Raw genomic sequence first — 18,175 nt, forward strand, 5'->3', positions numbered from 1 at the left:
CACATCCGTCACCGTGGATTCGGGCTTGTAACCTGCAGCTGGATCTCGCACGCAAATTCCAAAGGCTAGACCTGAGCGGGTAGAGATTAGCCATGTAAACCATATCGAGGATAGGGACGACAGTTCTTGGTCTATGTCTGCATGTCCTTGCCCTGACACCACTTGAGTCGCTTTCCGCAAACCAGTACGCGCCTGCTATTCCTAACCCGACAGGTGTAAGACTCCCCCCGTATGATTTTCTCCAGTTATTCTAGAAGTGATATGCAGCCAGAGACCAAATAGCTAACTTCTAAAAGAGATTTGCATTAATTAATGGCGTGAACTACACTTTTGACGAGAACAGTGGCTTTATCACTGGTGTCATACCCTTCTGGAATTTTCTAGATTTGACACGAGACATCAGGACATGGTATCTTGGCAATGAGATCTCAGAGGTTGTCTTCGTCGGCCCGAGATGTACCAGCATTCTCTAAATCAATAGCTCACAGACAGACATCGACGGTAGTGTGGGCTTGTACACGGCAGATGCCGCGTCCCTCGAGACCTCCTCGACCTTGGTCGCGACGCTATCTGCGCCTTACGCCGGGCTCAAAGCGGCACAGGTAGCAGACGGGAGCATAAGGTTCCTGCTCTACACCAAGGCCAACCCAGACGGATCAGCTTATAACCCAACGCAGGCTGTGGACCCCGTGTCATTGGGCGGGAGCAGTGCCAGGGTCTATGACAGCACCTACGTCCGCGTCTGGGACTACTGGCTCAGCCCTCAACGAAATGCCGTCTTTGGTGGTACTTTGAAATTGGGGAATGGAAGTTATACCTTCGACGGTGAGCTGAGCAACTACGTGACGGGCATCTGCGACGTCACCTGCGCTGAAAGCCCACGCGATTCTGGCTCGGCTGACCCCAACGACTACGACCTTGCGCCAGACGGTAGTCTAGTGACATTTAACACCCAGGACATTCACCTCCCTCTGGCCAATTATTCCAGCTCTCAGATCTATGTAGTCCCTTTTGAGGATGTAGCGGCTGACGCAGTCCCAGTAAATCCACGCGATGGATCAAAATACCCCGAAGCGCAGGGCTTGTCGTCGTCGCCCAAGTTCTCCCCTGATGGCTCCAAGCTTCTGTACACCCAGTCAAAAAGCATCACCAATGGAAACGATAAGAACCAGATATATGTTGCCGATATCTCCAACACAACATCGATACATGGCTCGGGTGCCGACTTTAACATCACCCGACTTGCCAGTGACTGGGACCGGTCTCCGCTCCAGATAGGTTGGGCCTCAGACTCGGAGTGGATCTACACCGCAGCGCCCGACCGAGGGCCGGAGTCCTCTTTGCTATCCCCATCACAGCCGGAGACTCATATGAGCCCTTCAATATTACTTACGGCGGCACGGTGCTTGGGGCCTACGCTCTACCCAACAACACTCTGCTTGTAACCGATTCCAAATTTTGGACGCCGTGCGATATCTACAGCGTGGACTTTGACGGCGGCGGAATCATACGGACCTATTTCGAAGCGAACAAGGCGGACCCCGTCCTCTCGGCCGCGGGCCTGGACTCGTCCATCGCCTCGGAGTTCTACTACACCACGAACACATCAGAAATCGAAATCGAACAGCAGGCCTGGGTGGTCTATCCAGAGAACTTTGACCCCTCCAAGAAATACCCACTGGCTCTCATCACCCATGGCGGCCCAGAGGCTGCCAGCTTCAACATGTGGGGTTTTCAAGGGCAGTTCAACTTCAAGGTCTGGGCAGACCAGGGCTACGTCGTTGTCTCGCCCAACCCGACTGGGAGCTGGGGTTGGGGCCAGAACCTGACCGACGCCGCTTACGGGACCTGGGGATCGTACATATTCTGTGATATCGTGAACTGCTGGAAGCACGTCAAGGACAATCTGCCATTCGTCGACGTAGAGAACGGTATCCACGCTGGTGCCAGCTTTGGGGGCTACATGCCCAACTGGTCAGTGATTCCACGTGGCATGAAATGAATTATCCCGCGCCATGTCATGGTAAGACTAGCAATTCCCTCGGAACAGGATCCAAGGGCAAGACTTCGGCCGCAAGTTCAAAGCCCTGGTCACAGTTGAAGGGCTCACCCTGACCCAAAGGCGCAAGGCGCGACGGACTTCGTCGGCTTCCCCTTCCACGACTTCCTGGGGCCCATCAACTCGACGGCCTTCAGGCCGGGCAACCCCTACTACGACTTCAACCCGCTCCTCTACGTTGAGAACTGGGCGACGCCGCACATCATTGTCCACAACTCGCGGGACTACAGGCTGGCTGAGAGCGAAGGGACCATGCTCTTCAACCTGCTCCAGCAGAATGGTGTGCCCAGCAAGCTGCTCAACTTCCCCGACGAGGGCCACATCATAGAAAACCCAGCCAACCAATTGGTGTGGCACAAGGAGATATTCGACTTTGTCAACCACTACAGTGGCGCGGGCCAGCAGCGTCCACAGCCATACTGAGCCTTTAGTGTTTGGCACAAGCCTATAATGGCACACAAAGCACTTGGAATCTTCATGTGCAGGGCTGTTATCAGTACCACTACTGTGACGGGTTGTGTCTCAAGTCTGTGGTGGCTGCTTGGGGAGAACAGTTGGGAGCCGAAGCCTTTTGAGCTGACTCGTCATATGTCAAAAGATAGATTGACATGAAGTCTCTTTTTGAGTATCTATTTACATCGAATAAAAAATAATTATCATCACAGCAACAGCCTCCACGACCCAGAGACCCGACCAACGACGCCCCACGCCCCCGGATCCCTAGCCCGAGGCCGGCAGCACCCAAGTGACCACCGAGTTCTGGTACACCCGGCCGCTCCACTTGTCCCCGCTCTTGGCCGACACGGTGACGTAGACGTCGTTGCCGAACTTGTTGGTGATGACGACCGTCCGGGTGCCGTCCGGGTTGAGCGTGGCCACGCTCTGGATGCCCGTGCCGTCGCCGTACGAGTAGCTGCCCGTGCCGCTCAGCACCGTCGCGCCCTTGGGCATGAACTTGCTGAACTGCGCCATCATGTAGTAGTCGATCGCAAAGGAGTACGTCCGGGCCGAGGTGTCGACGACGACCAGCCCGCGGCAGGCGTCGCATCCGCCCGAGGACAGGTGCGGGCCGTACGTGGTGTCGGACCCCAGCGTCCATGCCAGCGAGCCAGATGCCCAGTTTTGGAGAGGGCCCATGGTGAAGTCTGCGGCGGCTGACCAGCCGGTCTGGGGGGAGGTCCAGCACTCGGTCATGTATTGGAGAGTGTTTGGGTTCTTGTTGTGGAAGTCGGTGAGGGTGGCCCAGTCTGTGTTGGAGGCGTAGCAGTGCCACGCTACGGCTGGCACGTACTGTGATGCTTTGTCCAGGACCGTCTGGGGATAGGATGTAACGTCTAGGTCATGTCAGTATGGTTGGTGTGTTAGTCAGATAAAGAAGGAATATCCTCACCTGTGTTGTGATCATAGGCCCAAACTTTCGTGTCAAGCCCAGCGGCAGAGAGTGCCGGCCCAACATTTTGGCTGATAATATCTCCGCTCTCATCCTCGTACACATACATGGTCGGGTAACCGGACTGGCTGTTCAGCGGCTCGTTCTGGATGGTGATGGCGTCGACGGAGGCTCCCTTGGCGGCATAAGCCTGGAGGTACTTGACGAAGTACTTGGCGAGGCTATCGCGGTAACTGGGGTTGAGGTTGTTGTTGACGGTGGTGCCGGACAAGACCCCGTTCAGCTTCATCCAGCCGGGCGCAGACCACGGCGATCCGAGGATAGTCAGGCCAGACTTCAAGCTGCGCATCTTGGCGAGCAGAGAAGCCATCGCGTTGCCCCTGTCGCCGAGGTTGAACCCGCCCAGGCTTGTGTCCACGTTGCCGCCGTTGTCGTCGTAGCTATAAGCCGGGTCGCCACTCAGGTCTGACGAGGCGATTGTGTGCCTCATCAGACTGAAGTCGGCACCGCTGCTGGTCATCAGTTCGTCCAGCAGACGGGATCGGTCCGAGTCGCTGAGGCTGTTGAAGACCGAGACGGTGGCGTCCGTGACAGCAGCACCGAAGCCTGTGATCTTCTGCTTGTGGCCGGCGGATGTGTCGTCAATGGTGAGGTCCCATGTTGACATGCCATTGGCATTACCGGATCCTGGAACTGGCGCGTCGAACGAGGAAAGCTTGTAAGTGCTGTCTGACGAGGAGCAGAATGCTGATGGGTCCGCCCTTGGCTTCAGGTTTGGTGCCGCAGAGACAGTTGCGACACCAGCAGCGACGAGAAGAAGTGAGGAAATCATGGTGACAGAACAATAATTCCGTTCAGCCAATTCGTTGCACTGGCTCTCGACGGCTTCGAATTAAGGTATGAACGACATGACGACCAGTTATCAAAATGGACGGACTAGGCAAGTAATATAGCCATCCCGAAAGTCACAGCTATGCTATGACTTCGGCCTTAGACCTGTGTAATGTCGGCCTAGGTGATTACTGAGATGCGTGGATCTAATGTAACGCCACTACCGCTGCCCGAAAATTAGCACACTGCGAGCACTGCCCGGTTCGTCTGGTCTCTGGATGACCGGCCGGCCCAGCCACTACCTACACAGTAAGGGAGCTGATCTTCGAGGCCAGCTTTCCACGGCCTGGGGTGCCCTCCAAGTAAAGCCACAACATTAACAAAGGGGTGAGGATTACACGAGACGACCAATGAAATGTGCACACGAGTTTGGGGAGAAGAGGGAGTTACCATTTGCATCTCGGTCTCATTCCCCAGAGCCTATGGCTGCAGGGCAGGGTCTGTCCCGGGATGGCCCCGAAGAGATGAAGTCAATTGATGCTTCTGCAGCAAAAATAGACGGGCTAGACGGGCTCTAACGTATGCTTGTGGCCGCGTTGGGAATCCCGGCGTCTTGGGTCGGAATCCTTCTGAAAATCAAATCTCGTGGCCTCGCTGGCCTGGTAGGGGGAAAAGGAGATAGATCTATGCAAATGCAGGCGACGGGAAGCGAGACATGCGGTCGAGTCCCTTGTCTCCTGGAGCCGCAACAGGGCCCTCCCCCGGCTTGGGGCGAGCCCGTCTGAGCGATGGCCTGCTGATCCTTGCAAGTCAATAGGCTACAGCGAAAATGGCCCCCTGAGGAGTCAGATGCTTGACATTCGTGGCGCACCACCACACCGGGACGGCTGGACGGCAGGGCTGGCCACCAATGACGGACGACTTTAAGCTGGTGCCTGCAGCGGCAAGCTATGGGTCCTCGGCACTGGCGCGGGATTTTGACAAGATGCAGGCTACTGTACACTCGAAGCTAGTCATCGATTCATCAGCGAGGATGGAGATCATGTTCAAATTCAGCGCCGGCCGGTAGGCCGACAGTCACTGGAAAGGCTCGCACTTCGTGAGCATCGGGTTTGGAATAGGTGCGAAGGCACCGCTCCTTACGGCCTTTCTGTTGTCTCTCAGAGTCTCTCCTCCAGATCAAGCACCAGGGGCATCTTGACGCCCCCAGTCGGCACCTTGCTCAAATCCTTCTCGTAATTCTCCTCAACCTCGGGCCACGGACCCAGAGGCGTGATTGCACGCGGATTGATGTCGCCATGGCTCTTGGTGTAGTTCTCCTTGATGTGCTTGAAATCGGTTGTGTCCTTGAACGCCGGCACGTTCCAATATAGGTTCTTCAGCCAGTTGTTTATCTGGGGATAGTCATGCCGGATAGTGCCCAAGTTGCACTTGAAGTGCTGCACATAGACTGTATCGAACCTAATGACTGTAGCGAAGGCCCTCACATCCAGCTCGGTAAGGTCCTTTCCGAGGACGAATGGGCCGCCGTGCTGTGCGATGATCTTCTCGAGCTTGTTCAGCGCGGCAAAGACCACTGGGACGTTCTTGTCGTAATCCTCCTGAGTGGTAGCGAAGCCGGCCTTGTAGACACCTGTGTTAAGGTCGCGCTGCATCCAGGTTGAGATGGTGTCGATCTCGCCCCGCAAGTGGTCTGGGTAGAGCGTCACTTTGGAGTATTCTTCAGGCAGGATGGAATTAAAGCCAGTCTGCAGGTCGCGGAGGAGCTCAGCGGACTCGTTATTGACAACGGTGTTAGTCTGGGTGTCCCACAGCAGAGGCACCGAGTAGCGGCCCTTGTACTCTGGATCATCCTTGAAATAGAGCTCGTGCAGGTACTTTGCGCCAAAGAGGGGATCAGGATTTGCTCCGGGGTACTCGGAGTCGGAGGAGGGAAACTGCCATCCCGGCCAGCCTTTCTCATCGCCTTTGGGATATGGCTTGACGACCGTGACGGGAATAGTGTCCTGCAGCCCCTTGAGATGGCGAACGATGTTGGCACGATGCGCGAAGGGGCAAAAGAGACCTGTGACGATGCTTAGACGGATGCTCTTTACAGGCAGGGTGTGCCTGCTGTGCTGTCTGAGGATGAGTTACCAATATAGAGTCGATATCGGCCTTTCTCTGGCTTGAAAGGCCCGTCAGGGACGACCTTGCCGTGCCACGACTGGCTGCTGCCGGCCAGATGCCCGGCGACTGTGCTTGGAGCTGGACGGGCAGATGTCATGATGTGCTGGTTGATTGCTTGCAGTCGAATGCGGGCGGACATGGGCAATTGCAGCATTGGATGTGTGTAAGCGGGGTCGAGTCGAGTGTCCAAAGGTTCTCGCGATGTCGCCATCCCTACCCCTCCTCCCGTCCATTTCGCCTGTCAATCCGATACACCCGTGTCAGTGAGTGCAGGAGCGACGCATCCACACAAGCTCGCTCTCGTGGCTAGCTGCGCTTGCGGTATGACGTCAAACCACAGGGGTCACAGAACGGACAATTCTTAGAGAGCAAGAAAAATCCGTGAATATCTGTCACTGTCTTGCACTTAGTTACACGAATTCCGTAACAGTTGGCTGCTCCACATCACATCGAACAACGAGAGCATCTTCACGTCTCGTCACAGTCCCGCACAGCAGTCCCAATGTTGCATCGACGTGAGGAGGCATAGGACCCTTGTCGGTGGGGGGGAGGGGAGCTGGCCAATGGCCAATCATGAAGCTTAATTTTCGTTACTCAGCAGCACCAGTCGCGGGGAGCTCCAGTTCCCGCCCCTCCGTTTCAACCCATCTCTGTCTGTGTTGTTGATCCTGATCCCACGCGTCTCTCCCTCCGACTCTCGAGTTACACAACATCCTCTTCCTCTGCGAGGGTGTCCTCAGGCAGTCAACAGCCGCGTGCGTACGATCCAAACGACAGTTGCCAAAGCCCGGTAGCCAGCAACAACAAGCAACTCCAGCCAACATGGTAGCAACACGCTCCGCCTCGCGTGCCCTCACCCCGGGCCTCGACATGGATGCCCCAGACCTGAGGGTCTCCCCTCGCAAGCAACGAACCCCGAGACCCGCTACTCCCTCCGGCTGGTCCCACGCGCCAACAACCACAACCCTCGTCTGGCTCTTCATCTCCCTGCCGCTCGTGATATGGGACACCGGCTACGTCCTCGGGCGCCCCGCCACCATGCCCGGAGGATGGGCACACGCGCCACTCTGGACGCCGTATGCCCTCTACGGCGAGGTCGACCATATGTACGGCTCCAAGCAGTTCAACCTGGGCAACGGGTTCACCGCGGCCCAGGGTACGCTTAATGTTATCGAGACCATCATGTACATTGCCTACTTCGTCATCTGGTATCGCGCCGCGGGCAGTCTTGGGCTGAGGGACGCTAAGGAGAGGAGGAGGATTGCTGGAAGTCAGGCTGGGCTGGCTGTCCTGCTTGGGTTCTCCGCTAGTGTGATGACAGTCAGCAAGACCGTGCTTTACTGGCTGAACGAATACTTCTCTGGCTTCGATAATATTGGCCACAACAAGCCGTGGGACCTTCTCGTCCTGTGGATCATTCCAAAGTGAGTCGCAACGGCCCCATCCCCCGGTTCTTGAAAAGAACAAGGACTGATGCGATGTTTATTTATAGCGGTGCCTGGCTCATCGTCCCCTCCTACATGATCTACCAACTTGGTTCCGAACTCTTCGATGCTGTTAACATTGCGTCGCGAGCTACGGGCTCGACTAAATATGATTGAGCCGAGAAAAATGTCGGGCCGGGAATGGAACAGGAATGTATAACAAACCATGTGACACTGAGTCATTTGGTGACACGGACGAGAGATGAGCTACGAGAGATGTTGAATTCGACTGTACAAGTGATATGAAGAGCTTGATGCGCTGGGCGTGAATTAGTGGTTTTCTCTTTTTGATATATCCCAAGCTGAACCAGCTATGCCCATTTATAGAGGCGAACTTCGATAAACATCCATCGAGGCCTGCCTTCAATTAATTCCCACGGCCCACGTTACGGTTCTTTTCTGCGAGCGGCATGACTGCAAGAACAATACTCTACAAATCTGTTCAGCCTCCGTTGTTAACCTCGATATCAATTCACGCATACCGCGACTGTGCGGAAAATCCCCAGGACGTACAGTTCTTCAAAACCTACCATCTGTGCATACTGTCTATATCGCATCATGTCGCTGGAAATGGGCGGTACCTAGGTAATGACTGATTCCAATTGTCATTGATGATGTTCATCTAAATATTCCCCAAGCGAGCGACGGGAGGTAACTGCATGTGCCTCGTTGAAAGCATCACACCACCAAGGTTAAAAACAACTGCGAGAAGGTTAAATCTAAACATCTTGCCACAGCAACCACCCTGCCAGCTAAGGAAACCGAAATGTCAAATAAGCAGAATCATGAGCCCATCATTCGACTCTCCCCTACAGCGCAGCCCCATCACCCTGCCAATTCCTCCAATCCGATGTCCACGAGCCAGAGCAAACTAGTGCTTGTCGAAGGGGTTCAGATCGATGTTGTCGGGAATATCGGGGAAATCCAAGTCATCGTCCCGCCGATCCAGGTTGTCAGTCACGTCCAACTCCCCATCGTTGTCATCATCAGGGTCTACGTTGTCCAGAATACCATCGTTATCATCGTCCTGGTCCGCATCATCGGCCTGTCCATCGTTGTCCTCGTCGTTGGCAAAATCCACAGCGCCGGTCTCGTTATCGATGTCCTCAATGACCTGGCGGCCAGCGACGGCAGACTCCGGTGAGCTCCTTCGCAGAGAGCGGGTCTCACCGTTCCGAAGTTCGCGCAGCTGTACTGGAGAGGCGATGGCAGTTGCCACAAGTGAAACTAGGATAAGAGTAGACTTCATTTTGCTGGTGTTTGCTTCAGGTTGCTGAAAAGTTTAGGAGGAAGATGAGGTAAGTGTTTCAGAGATTTCTGGTAATAGTGTGTGTTGATTGTTTGATGATGATGATGCTTTGTTTCTCACCGGAAGCCTGACGACGTCCTCGAGTCTTTATACTTGATAATCGTGCTGGTCAGTTTCTATTTTGGTAACTTCATGATAGTCAAGAGAAGCTGGATATTCTGGTACGCTCAGCCTTGCTACCAAGACTGAACAGCCGCCGGTGAAGCGCATGCGGCGACGCCCAACTCTGTATAGAGTTCGTACAGCTCATCTGGGCAATATACATCATTCAGTGCTAAGCTGGCGAATTGACGTAGGTTAGTCCGCCGATCGCCACATTGCGATGAAGGTCCAAGTCTTCAGCACAAGCAGGCCGTGCTCACTACTATATCAACGGCTTGGAAGCTGGCACGTCCTCGAACCTCAATACCTTATTGTCGCGGCAACGGCCAAAGGCTCTTCGCGCCTGCGTAAGAGCTACATCATTGCTGCCGTAATTGCCATATAACAGCCGCCGCCTAAGGCGCCGGCGGGTGGCTGAAACAGCCGACCGCAGGTCGTGACCAAGACCACACAGCCGCCTTGGCGAACTCTTGAACGACGTTGAGCCCTCAATGCGCCAAACAACATTGTCTCCATCGCGCCCAATCACGCCCCGAGATAGACGCTGTCCTCGCTTGCCATCGAGGCTTTAGACATGACTGGGCCTGCATGTTTACGCAATCGTTGTCTAGGCTTTCGAGCTGGGCATCGAAACAACGCAGCATGTGACAACAAACAAGCTGAGTCCGAGGGTTTCCTGGCGCCTTGGATCATCACGCAATGGCTGCGCTATTATTTGCTGCTCTCTTGGGGCTTCTCCTCCAGTAAAGTGGGTAAGAACTGAACTCAATATGTGGTCAAAATTACAGCAGCAATGGTTGCCAACCAGACTCACTTATACGCGCGAATCTCGCTGGAAGCCACAGCCAAGAACAGTCGGCATTTGCGATTGGGATGGGAACATGTTCTTGTACCTTCGAAAGAGAACGCAACGTAACATAACGTCCCTAGCAGGTATCATGGAACACGTTGGGCAAAGGCGGCCCAGATGCCAGAATCGCCAGTCTGTGGTACCCACAGAATGTACCTTCCACCAAGTCCTGGCATTCCAAGCATTTAGCCAGTGTGCAGCAGATGGACATGCCGCCCGCATTCAGACTGCCCTTCAGATTATGCACTTGGCACCTGGGCACATAGACTTTTTGAAGATAGTGCTGTACCGTACCAATCTTCGGAAACCGAGAGCGGTTATGTTCATTACGTCACCAAATCATTCGAACTGTTGTCATAACGAGGAAACAACCTTGGAACGGATTACAAGCGGTTGTCCGTAAAACGACAGACCACAGCTTAGATCTGCTCTCCTAACAATAGTTGGTCATGCGAGAAGATAACAGCAAGACCATTGCCGTACGGCGACAGGGAGGTACAAGTTGCTGTCTTCAAAATTTTATGCCGCTCGTTACGGTGGCCGCAAAACGATGAAGATGCACAGCATTTACCTGTTTCGTGACAAGCCCTGAGTAAGATGTAAGTTGAGCCTGCTCTGCCCTCTCTTAATCTTTGCGGTGGTTCCGTCGAGGTTCCATCAAGAAGGCCTAATACTACACCGCAAATGAAGACAAAGTTTGAACATGCTGCGAATGCGAATGGCTCATTAGTAATAGGAGTAATACTATGGGAGTTTAAGCCTCAGATTTCATACAGTACTTTAGGTTGATGACATTTGCATTTGGAAATCGGACACTGTGTACTTCGAATACTGGCTAGAACCTGGGCCTGCCACAGAATTTGAAGCATCTCGGAATCCCCTAGATGATTGTCACTATGGAATAATTCCTTAAGGTGTACTATTGGCTGTATAATCTCGCACATGAGCATTGGTTGCAACTGGTCAGTCTAGAGATAGTAAATGACCATTTCATATGGCGACTAAGTCTGAGGTGATTCTCCCTGTAAGAAAGTTTTTGCACCTAAATGTAATACACTCTGGTACAAGAATACAAGAACCGTTGAGGACAATACTGGAAGGGTTTATCAAGTAGCTGGTTCGAACTTCGTGGCCAGGCTCATTTTCAGCTGTTCCATCTTAGAGCCATAGGTACCGACTCGGTCCTGGGAATACTAGCAAATCAAAATCAGCATGCGGCTAACTTTCTCCTCATATTTAGGGCCAAGTGTAATATGCTTTTATGCCCGCAGGACGACCTGTACATGTACGGTGGACGTATGGCTAGGTGAGCGGACATATGGAACTTCGCGGCATGTTAGATCTGTTCTACATGAAGGTGACTACGGATGAAGCTTCTCTAAGATGAAAGCCTCCTTGTGTAATATAGGTGAATTTTGCCTGGGAGCCTTCAAGTATTGAGCCTCATAACGCAATTGACGCAATCGAAGCTTACTAACTTATTCAGCTCTATCACTTCACAGGGGCACAGCGAGTAATTTAGGATGGGGCCTGGACTCGTAAATAATTCGGCAGCTTATTGATATCAGATTGGAAATTGATAATACAAGCGTGTTAATTTGTAATACTTCCTCTTAAAGGAGCTGGATCTTAGGCTCCCGTATGTGCGATCCGTGCATAATCTCAAGTAGAGCGCACTGGCAGGACTGAAGCAGGCACATTATGATTACTGCTATCAATTCGTGATGTGATTATTCTCAATGGGAAGTTGTCCCAATTGCATCGAGGCCATGGTCCGAACGAGAGCTTTCTGTGAGGGGAGAGATGCGGTAATGTATCTAAGATGGACTTTTTTCCGTCCTGGAAGCATCTAGGATACATTTTGCACAATTTCTGAGTCCCTCGATACATGCTCTTTACAAAAGTTTCCCTCGGCCTTGATATGTATGTCTGGCTGGTCATTGACACTTACATTTGGAATGCTGTCCCATCTAGTTTCGGAGACACCAATATGCTCACAAAAATGGTCATGTAGCGAATTACTACTTGACGGATGCTGATCATCAGCCATCAAGAGGCTGTAGCACAGCCAATCTACAGCGCAGAAGCAGGAGGCGACAAGCTGAGTTATATCACAGCTAATTGTACCAAAAGAGAGACCATCCTACCTGAGTTGAAGGCTAGAAAGGCTGTGGTCTATAGGGCGCCGCGAATGGATCAATGATCAAGAAGCAACTCTCCACGCGAGACCCAACCCCAGGATGAGCTGTACTAATGGACTCAAAAACAATGAATTGCACATCGCAAGCGGGCCCTGAAAAACAATAGAATAGCTGTTTTTTACCGAAAATACACGAGGCCTAAGATCATGTGGAATAAGACATAGGCAAAGGCAAGTATAAGACCGAGACTTGGGCACGGGGAGAACGCGCGTTACGCGGCTAACTGTCCTGGACAGCTTTGAACCTGGTTCAGGTTGCGCCTGCAAGGCAATGAGGGACTGGAAGTGTCAACATGGCGGAATGCATGAGCAAGTGAGTCACTGGCTGCACTCCACGCCCGTGACAACATTTCCAAGCAACTTGGCATCGAGCTCCCCTTCCTGACTCGACAATACCCTTGCAATCGCTTGAGCTGGAGCGAATCACTGGCCCATGTCATCAGCATCTTGTCTTGAGAAGGTTTCTTCCGTGAGATAGATACTGGGAAGGAGCGTTGTTTATCTCCAAGCAATGACACAGGGCATCTCTATGCGCGGTTATGATTCCATCCTTCACATGGATTCCATGTGGCTACTGTAGTAGACGGCGTTGGGGGATGCATGTCAAGTTCCTGTAATTACTCTGTAATTAGAGATTGAATATCTGTGGCCTGTAGGAAGCAGCAGTTGGGTGATAACTTGCATCGTCATCCATTGTGCTTCCCACCTCGCATGCAAAGGAAATGGAGGTCTTAAGGGGCTGCCAGCTTGGGCACCTTGGCCCGCGGCCCCCAAGAGTTTTCGATGCACGAAATGCAAAACTAGTCCTGGATGGGGTTGGTTCCAATGGCGAACAGGGGGCTGCAGACCTTGGCACATGTGTGTCAGGATTGACGCCGAGCCCCTGGGGAGCTTCTACTGTTTCCGTTTATTCCTCTTCCCCGGATCGGCCACCTGGTGTGTAGAACAAAGTCTCCGATCTGCACGACGCGAGTCGAGAACCCAACCAGACGACTTTCTGGTACGCTAAAGGGAAAGTGTTTGCGCGGTCCGTCTCGGGACAGGGAAATGTCCCGAGAGGGCATCCCTGTGGGCCTGTCCTGAGATGATGGAAGCTACATATTCTGCCTTTCGAGTTCCTGTGTTAGCAACTGGGCAATGCCTGCAACTGCAGTAACACGGCTGAGTTGAGAAATGGCGCGATGGTTCTAGATCAAAGAATAGTGAGGCAGCCACATATTAAGACGGATCGGAAGTGGGGTGGACTCGGAATGGACAAGGTATCTCCGTTCGGAAAGAAGGCCGCTGAGAGACCAGGATGGTGATCGAGATTTGCTGCTCATTTCCCATTGATTTGCTTGCAATCTCGACATTGTTCAGAATCAGAAAGCAGCCCGACGCTGGCGGCTTGAAACGTTGACAGGCCGTCAGAAGGAGATCAAGCCTATCTACCACGCTCACTGTATGATTTGACGTATCATCGGAGTCGGGTATCGCGCTGCTCCGAGACTCGCATCGGCAGTCGTATTTCAAAAGCATTGCAACACTGAGATCGTCCCTCAACTACTACTTCTTTCTTCTACGAGTTGCTTCACAAGCAATCAGAGTGGCTTGCCGTTCATTCCCATTACGCGCACTTGCGTACAACTCGCTTTAGAGGATATGCTTGCTTAGCACCAGAGCGTCAAGTCCATCGGAGGCTTCACTACATGACCTAGGGTTGCTATGTGTTCACCTCGAATTCGTGCTCATACATAGCAGCAGCCATTACTTGAACATTCGCACATAGGCTCATGTGTTCTAACTGAGAATATACTTCAGTAGCGCCGCTGTCCAAGAGCACAAACTTTCATATTCCGACTTTACCGTACCTAGTGTGCACCTGCAGTTCTATACTTATGATCAAGGCTAGTTCATCGTATGTGCTGCTTCAATTAGGTCATACTACTCAAGCAAGCCAAGTCTTCTGCCCACAGCCCGGAATACATTACGTAGTTGAGGGTTTCTAGCCGGGTGGATAATGTTACGGTCCTACACACCCACAACAAGCATGAAGAAAGGGGATAGGCACCATCATGATGATGAGCATTCAGGTATCGATTTTTCCCTAGATTGCTGACACTTTTCCGAATGCCATGCATAAGCCGCTGCAGAGATAGTAGATAATTGGGCGAAGCGTATAATATTGGCTGTGTCCCTTGAGGGCAGTCGAAGTCGTTCTAAGTTTGACGGCGCGGTGTCGTACATGTAAATCATTCTGCGGCCCCCCCTTCCGGCGGGGCTCACGAGAAGGAACGCACTGTACAGTGAGCGATGCTAGCGTGAAATGCTCAAGTGGAGCTATGCTGTGCTGAAGAATCTTTTACCATATATACCGTAACATTAGGCACGATAGCCTCCACTCATCGGGTCATCTGCACAAGGATGTCATAGTGCACAGGCCTGCCCGTATGGACCTGCCCGTATGGAACATTCTACGGCATTTCCCTGATCTCCGAGTACTGCATGTGCTGAGAAAGAGGACATTGTACAGAGTATTTTGACACTACTCGCATGGCCGGCCGTGTAAATGAAATCGGGGGCTCAGTGATTTGTCTTTGCGCGATATCTGTTGGTATGGTTGGCCTCTCCTTTCACCCTTGTGGCTGTACACGTGTGCCTCAGGGAAGAGACTTCCCGTCCGAACCACATGCAACCATGCCCTCACGCTTCTATCACACTTTGACTTCCTAACCAATCTAGACCGTTGCCGTGGGAGGAGCCCTGGCTACTTAAGTGTGGTTTTAAGCGGGGCTGAACTTTATGTCTGCCGTCATGGGGTTGCAAGCTCGTGGCGGTCATTCCACAATGTCGGAATCCAGGCCCTCGACATTGGATTCTATTAGGGACGAACCCCACCGCGGCGTTCGATTTTGACGTACGCAGCCCTCGCCAAGCCGAGAGAGGACATTACGGGACTCTGGGGAATCCCAGGGCCGCGGGAAAAACGAGGTGGCGGACCGGAGGTTTCCCCCCCCCCCTAGAACCAAATGTCGCCGTCAATTAACCGAAACAATTTCCATAAATAATACAGCGACTCGCTCTGGTAGCCCTTGAGTCGTACCAGCTCCGCAGCGCAATGTGACGAGGTGACATCCAAGCACGTGGTGCCGCCCCAAGGGCGTTTCAAGGGGCACCTGGGATTCCTCAGAAAACAGCTGGATCTGCAGCATGGAACCAGAACCCGGTTTGCAAACCAGTGGCAGCCACCCTGATGGCTGCAGCGCCACGCCACACGCACGTTAGCCCGGCCGAGGCTCTGCGCCGACGGCACGGTCGAGCACACCTTTTCACGCACCCACGTGTGAGAGTGATGTGTGAGAGATGCTTTTCGATGACAGGCGCTACGGTCCTTAGCGGCGTCGGCCAGCCTGCGTGTGCCTGCGTTGCGTGCGTGCATGTCACTGCCGCTACTGCAAGAAAGGGGGCTGCTGGCCGGGATGCATGTGCTCTGCGCAAGCAAGGCGCAGATTTGGCCCCTCTTCGGGGCGTGCGTGCACGGCCGCCTGCACGCTACTGCGTGAGTGGCACGCCGGTTGGCGACACACCGGCCCCAGAAGGCAGGCTCGACGAAACCGGAAACTGCTCCGCGATGTGCGGTCTACCAGGTAAAGAAGACGGCCAACGAACTCGCAATCAACTTGGTACCCAATCCAACGGCTTGGCCTGGCGGAACCCTGGCTCCGAGTCATGTCTCGCAAGGTGTTTTATTCCGAGACTGACGCCTCCGGGATGAGCTGACGATACTTGTGGGTACGAGTTACGGCCCCGGGCGGGCTGAAGCAAGACACAAAACTTCGATGAAATCCACGGGGGGGCGCAGGCCGGTTTGTCACTTCACGTGGGTGGCTCCTGGATAAGTCATCTCCAGGCCCCATGTCTCGTACATAGTCTAGAGCCCCCAAGAGCCTTCATTTCCAGTTCCAGTCCAGCCCAGCTCGATCGATGTTCGTCCTTTAGCCGGCTGCAACGTACTGCACCCGTCTGTTGGTCACAATGATTTCGCCGCGTGGTAGTTTTAAGGACGACATCGTCTTGGTCGATCCCACGAAAGAGGTCAATGCGGGGCTATGGAGCCTCTTCGCAACGACAACAGTCTTCCTAGCCGCCCGCCTGTGGTGCAAGATCACCCGAAGGCACGGACTGTGGTGGGATGATCACATTCTCATTTTCTCCTGGGTATGCCACTCACTACTAGGAATCTCTGTCACCCATGAAGGAAGAAAAAGTCTAACATTCTCTACAGCTGATCGTTCTTTTCAACGACATCCTGATCAGCGTCGAGTTCGCCACCGGATATGTCACCAAGGGGGAGTGGGATGACCGCATGCACATATTAATCAACATCTCATCATGCGGGACCCTCGTCGGCCAGGCGATATCCAAGACAGCATTCGCGGTGTCTCTGCTCCGGATGACCGAACGATGGCAGCAATACATCCTATGGTTCATCATCGTCACGATGAACGCGTACATGTTCACCAAGGTCCTCTTCCAATGGGCCAGGCAGTGCGACGACACCGACTACGACGTGTGGTACCGACCGAACTATTGTGTCGACTCGACGTTCCTTGACCGTTTCAAGGAAGGTGGAAATAGTGAGCTTCATCATTGAAACGGAGCAGAGGATGTTTACTGACGTGTTTCATCAGTCTACAACATCTTGATGGACTTTGTCTTGGCATTATTCCCTTGGGCTATCACGATGAAGCTGCGCATGCGAAAGTATGAGAAGATTGGTCTTGCTCTGACCATGAGCCTGGGGATGTTGTAAGTTACCAGCCATGAGGAGACCACTACTCGTTGGCAGCGATGCTGACACATCATCTAATCTAGCGTTGCCATCATGTCTGCCGTCAGAACATGGTGGGTGGGACGGGATGTGTACGGGGACAAAGATGAGCTCTACTTCTGTATGTTTCCCTCAACGTGCTGTCTCTTGCCTCAGTTTGCTAATATAGTTGTTGTTTCAGGGCGAAGAGCGGTATCTATGATATGGTAAGAATTACCCCTTGACATTCGGAAAGTTTTTCGACCTTCCAATACACAGCTCGCGATGTGTCCACACTTGAGCACCACGCCGCCTCCCGTGGGGCTTCAGCATCGAAGATTTGATATACTGACAGCGCAATTAGGTTCTCGGCCGAAATTACTGGAACCATCATCGTCCAGTGCATTCCTGTCTTGCGGCCATTCCTGCAGGAGGTACATGCTGCGATATCGTCGAGGACATTCGGGCACTCAACAAGCAACGCGAAGACGACCGTCTCACAAAACAAATTTGACCCCAGTGCCGGGACATACTCGGTAACCGTAACAACCATCGCTGCCGAGAAGGCTGCACAGAAGGGCTCAAACGTCGACACGTTTGGGACTCGCGGCCGGGTTTCCCAGGAGTACCAACCACGACCTTCATCACGAGGTCCGTCGGAAGAGTTCGAACTCCCCATCCAGAACACGAATTCAGGGTGGAGCCCTGTGAATTCGCGAAAATGAAGGATGTCAACCATTTGAGCCAGCATAGCGAAAAAGGGTGTGCACCCAGAGCCAGGACTCGGGAGTTGCTCACAGTCGGCGGGTGGTTGATCCCGCCGAACAATACCTATTTGTACATTACTCAGCGTGTATTCATAATATGATGAGATATTATTGATCAAGGCACGGCGCCACTGATGAGATCTAGAGGTTTGAAATCCATCGCAGCTCTACAGGTTCTCCGAGTTTCGGCGACGCCTGGGTCCAGATCTGAACAGGAAAGTCGAC

At 53.1% G+C, this 18,175-nt stretch overlaps 6 protein-coding genes across 6 annotated transcripts; 3 read left to right on the plus strand and 3 right to left on the minus strand.

Annotated features, from left to right (window-relative positions):
* Window positions 1–406: 406 nt before the first annotated feature.
* Window positions 407–2,482, plus strand: INS49_006179 (uncharacterized protein; the record flags this gene model as incomplete). Its single annotated transcript, XM_043166953.1, has 5 exons — window positions 407–409; window positions 489–1,248; window positions 1,359–1,974; window positions 2,051–2,090; window positions 2,123–2,482. 5 exons carry the CDS (start codon window positions 407–409, stop codon window positions 2,480–2,482), a joined length of 1,779 nt encoding a protein of 592 aa, XP_043028097.1.
* A 297-nt stretch (window positions 2,483–2,779) lies between these two features.
* INS49_006180 (uncharacterized protein) lies at window positions 2,780–4,281 on the minus strand (the record flags this gene model as incomplete). The annotated part of the gene is made up of 2 exons (XM_043166954.1): window positions 2,780–3,393; window positions 3,450–4,281. The coding sequence occupies 2 exons, from the start codon at window positions 4,279–4,281 to the stop codon at window positions 2,780–2,782; spliced, it is 1,446 nt and encodes a 481-aa protein (XP_043028098.1).
* A 1,159-nt stretch (window positions 4,282–5,440) lies between these two features.
* Window positions 5,441–6,603, minus strand: INS49_006181 (uncharacterized protein; the record flags this gene model as incomplete). The annotated part of the gene is made up of 2 exons (XM_043166955.1): window positions 5,441–6,345; window positions 6,417–6,603. 2 exons carry the CDS (start codon window positions 6,601–6,603, stop codon window positions 5,441–5,443), a joined length of 1,092 nt encoding a protein of 363 aa, XP_043028099.1.
* A 668-nt stretch (window positions 6,604–7,271) lies between these two features.
* On the plus strand, window positions 7,272–8,050 carry INS49_006182 (uncharacterized protein; the record flags this gene model as incomplete). The annotated part of the gene is made up of 2 exons (XM_043166956.1): window positions 7,272–7,873; window positions 7,942–8,050. 2 exons carry the CDS (start codon window positions 7,272–7,274, stop codon window positions 8,048–8,050), a joined length of 711 nt encoding a protein of 236 aa, XP_043028100.1.
* Window positions 8,051–8,804: 754 nt separating this feature from the next.
* Window positions 8,805–9,182, minus strand: INS49_006183 (uncharacterized protein; the record flags this gene model as incomplete). The annotated part of the gene is made up of 1 exon (XM_043166957.1): window positions 8,805–9,182. The coding sequence occupies one exon, from the start codon at window positions 9,180–9,182 to the stop codon at window positions 8,805–8,807; it is 378 nt and encodes a 125-aa protein (XP_043028101.1).
* A 7,226-nt stretch (window positions 9,183–16,408) lies between these two features.
* Window positions 16,409–17,908, plus strand: INS49_006184 (uncharacterized protein; the record flags this gene model as incomplete). Its single annotated transcript, XM_043166958.1, has 6 exons — window positions 16,409–16,591; window positions 16,659–17,010; window positions 17,065–17,182; window positions 17,249–17,325; window positions 17,386–17,410; window positions 17,548–17,908. 6 exons carry the CDS (start codon window positions 16,409–16,411, stop codon window positions 17,906–17,908), a joined length of 1,116 nt encoding a protein of 371 aa, XP_043028102.1.
* Between the last annotated feature and the right edge of the window lie 267 nt (window positions 17,909–18,175).

Source organism: Diaporthe citri (assembly GCF_014595645.1).
Source record: "Diaporthe citri strain NFHF-8-4 chromosome Unknown scaffold_2, whole genome shotgun sequence".
Lineage (NCBI taxonomy): Eukaryota > Fungi > Ascomycota > Sordariomycetes > Diaporthales > Diaporthaceae > Diaporthe > Diaporthe citri.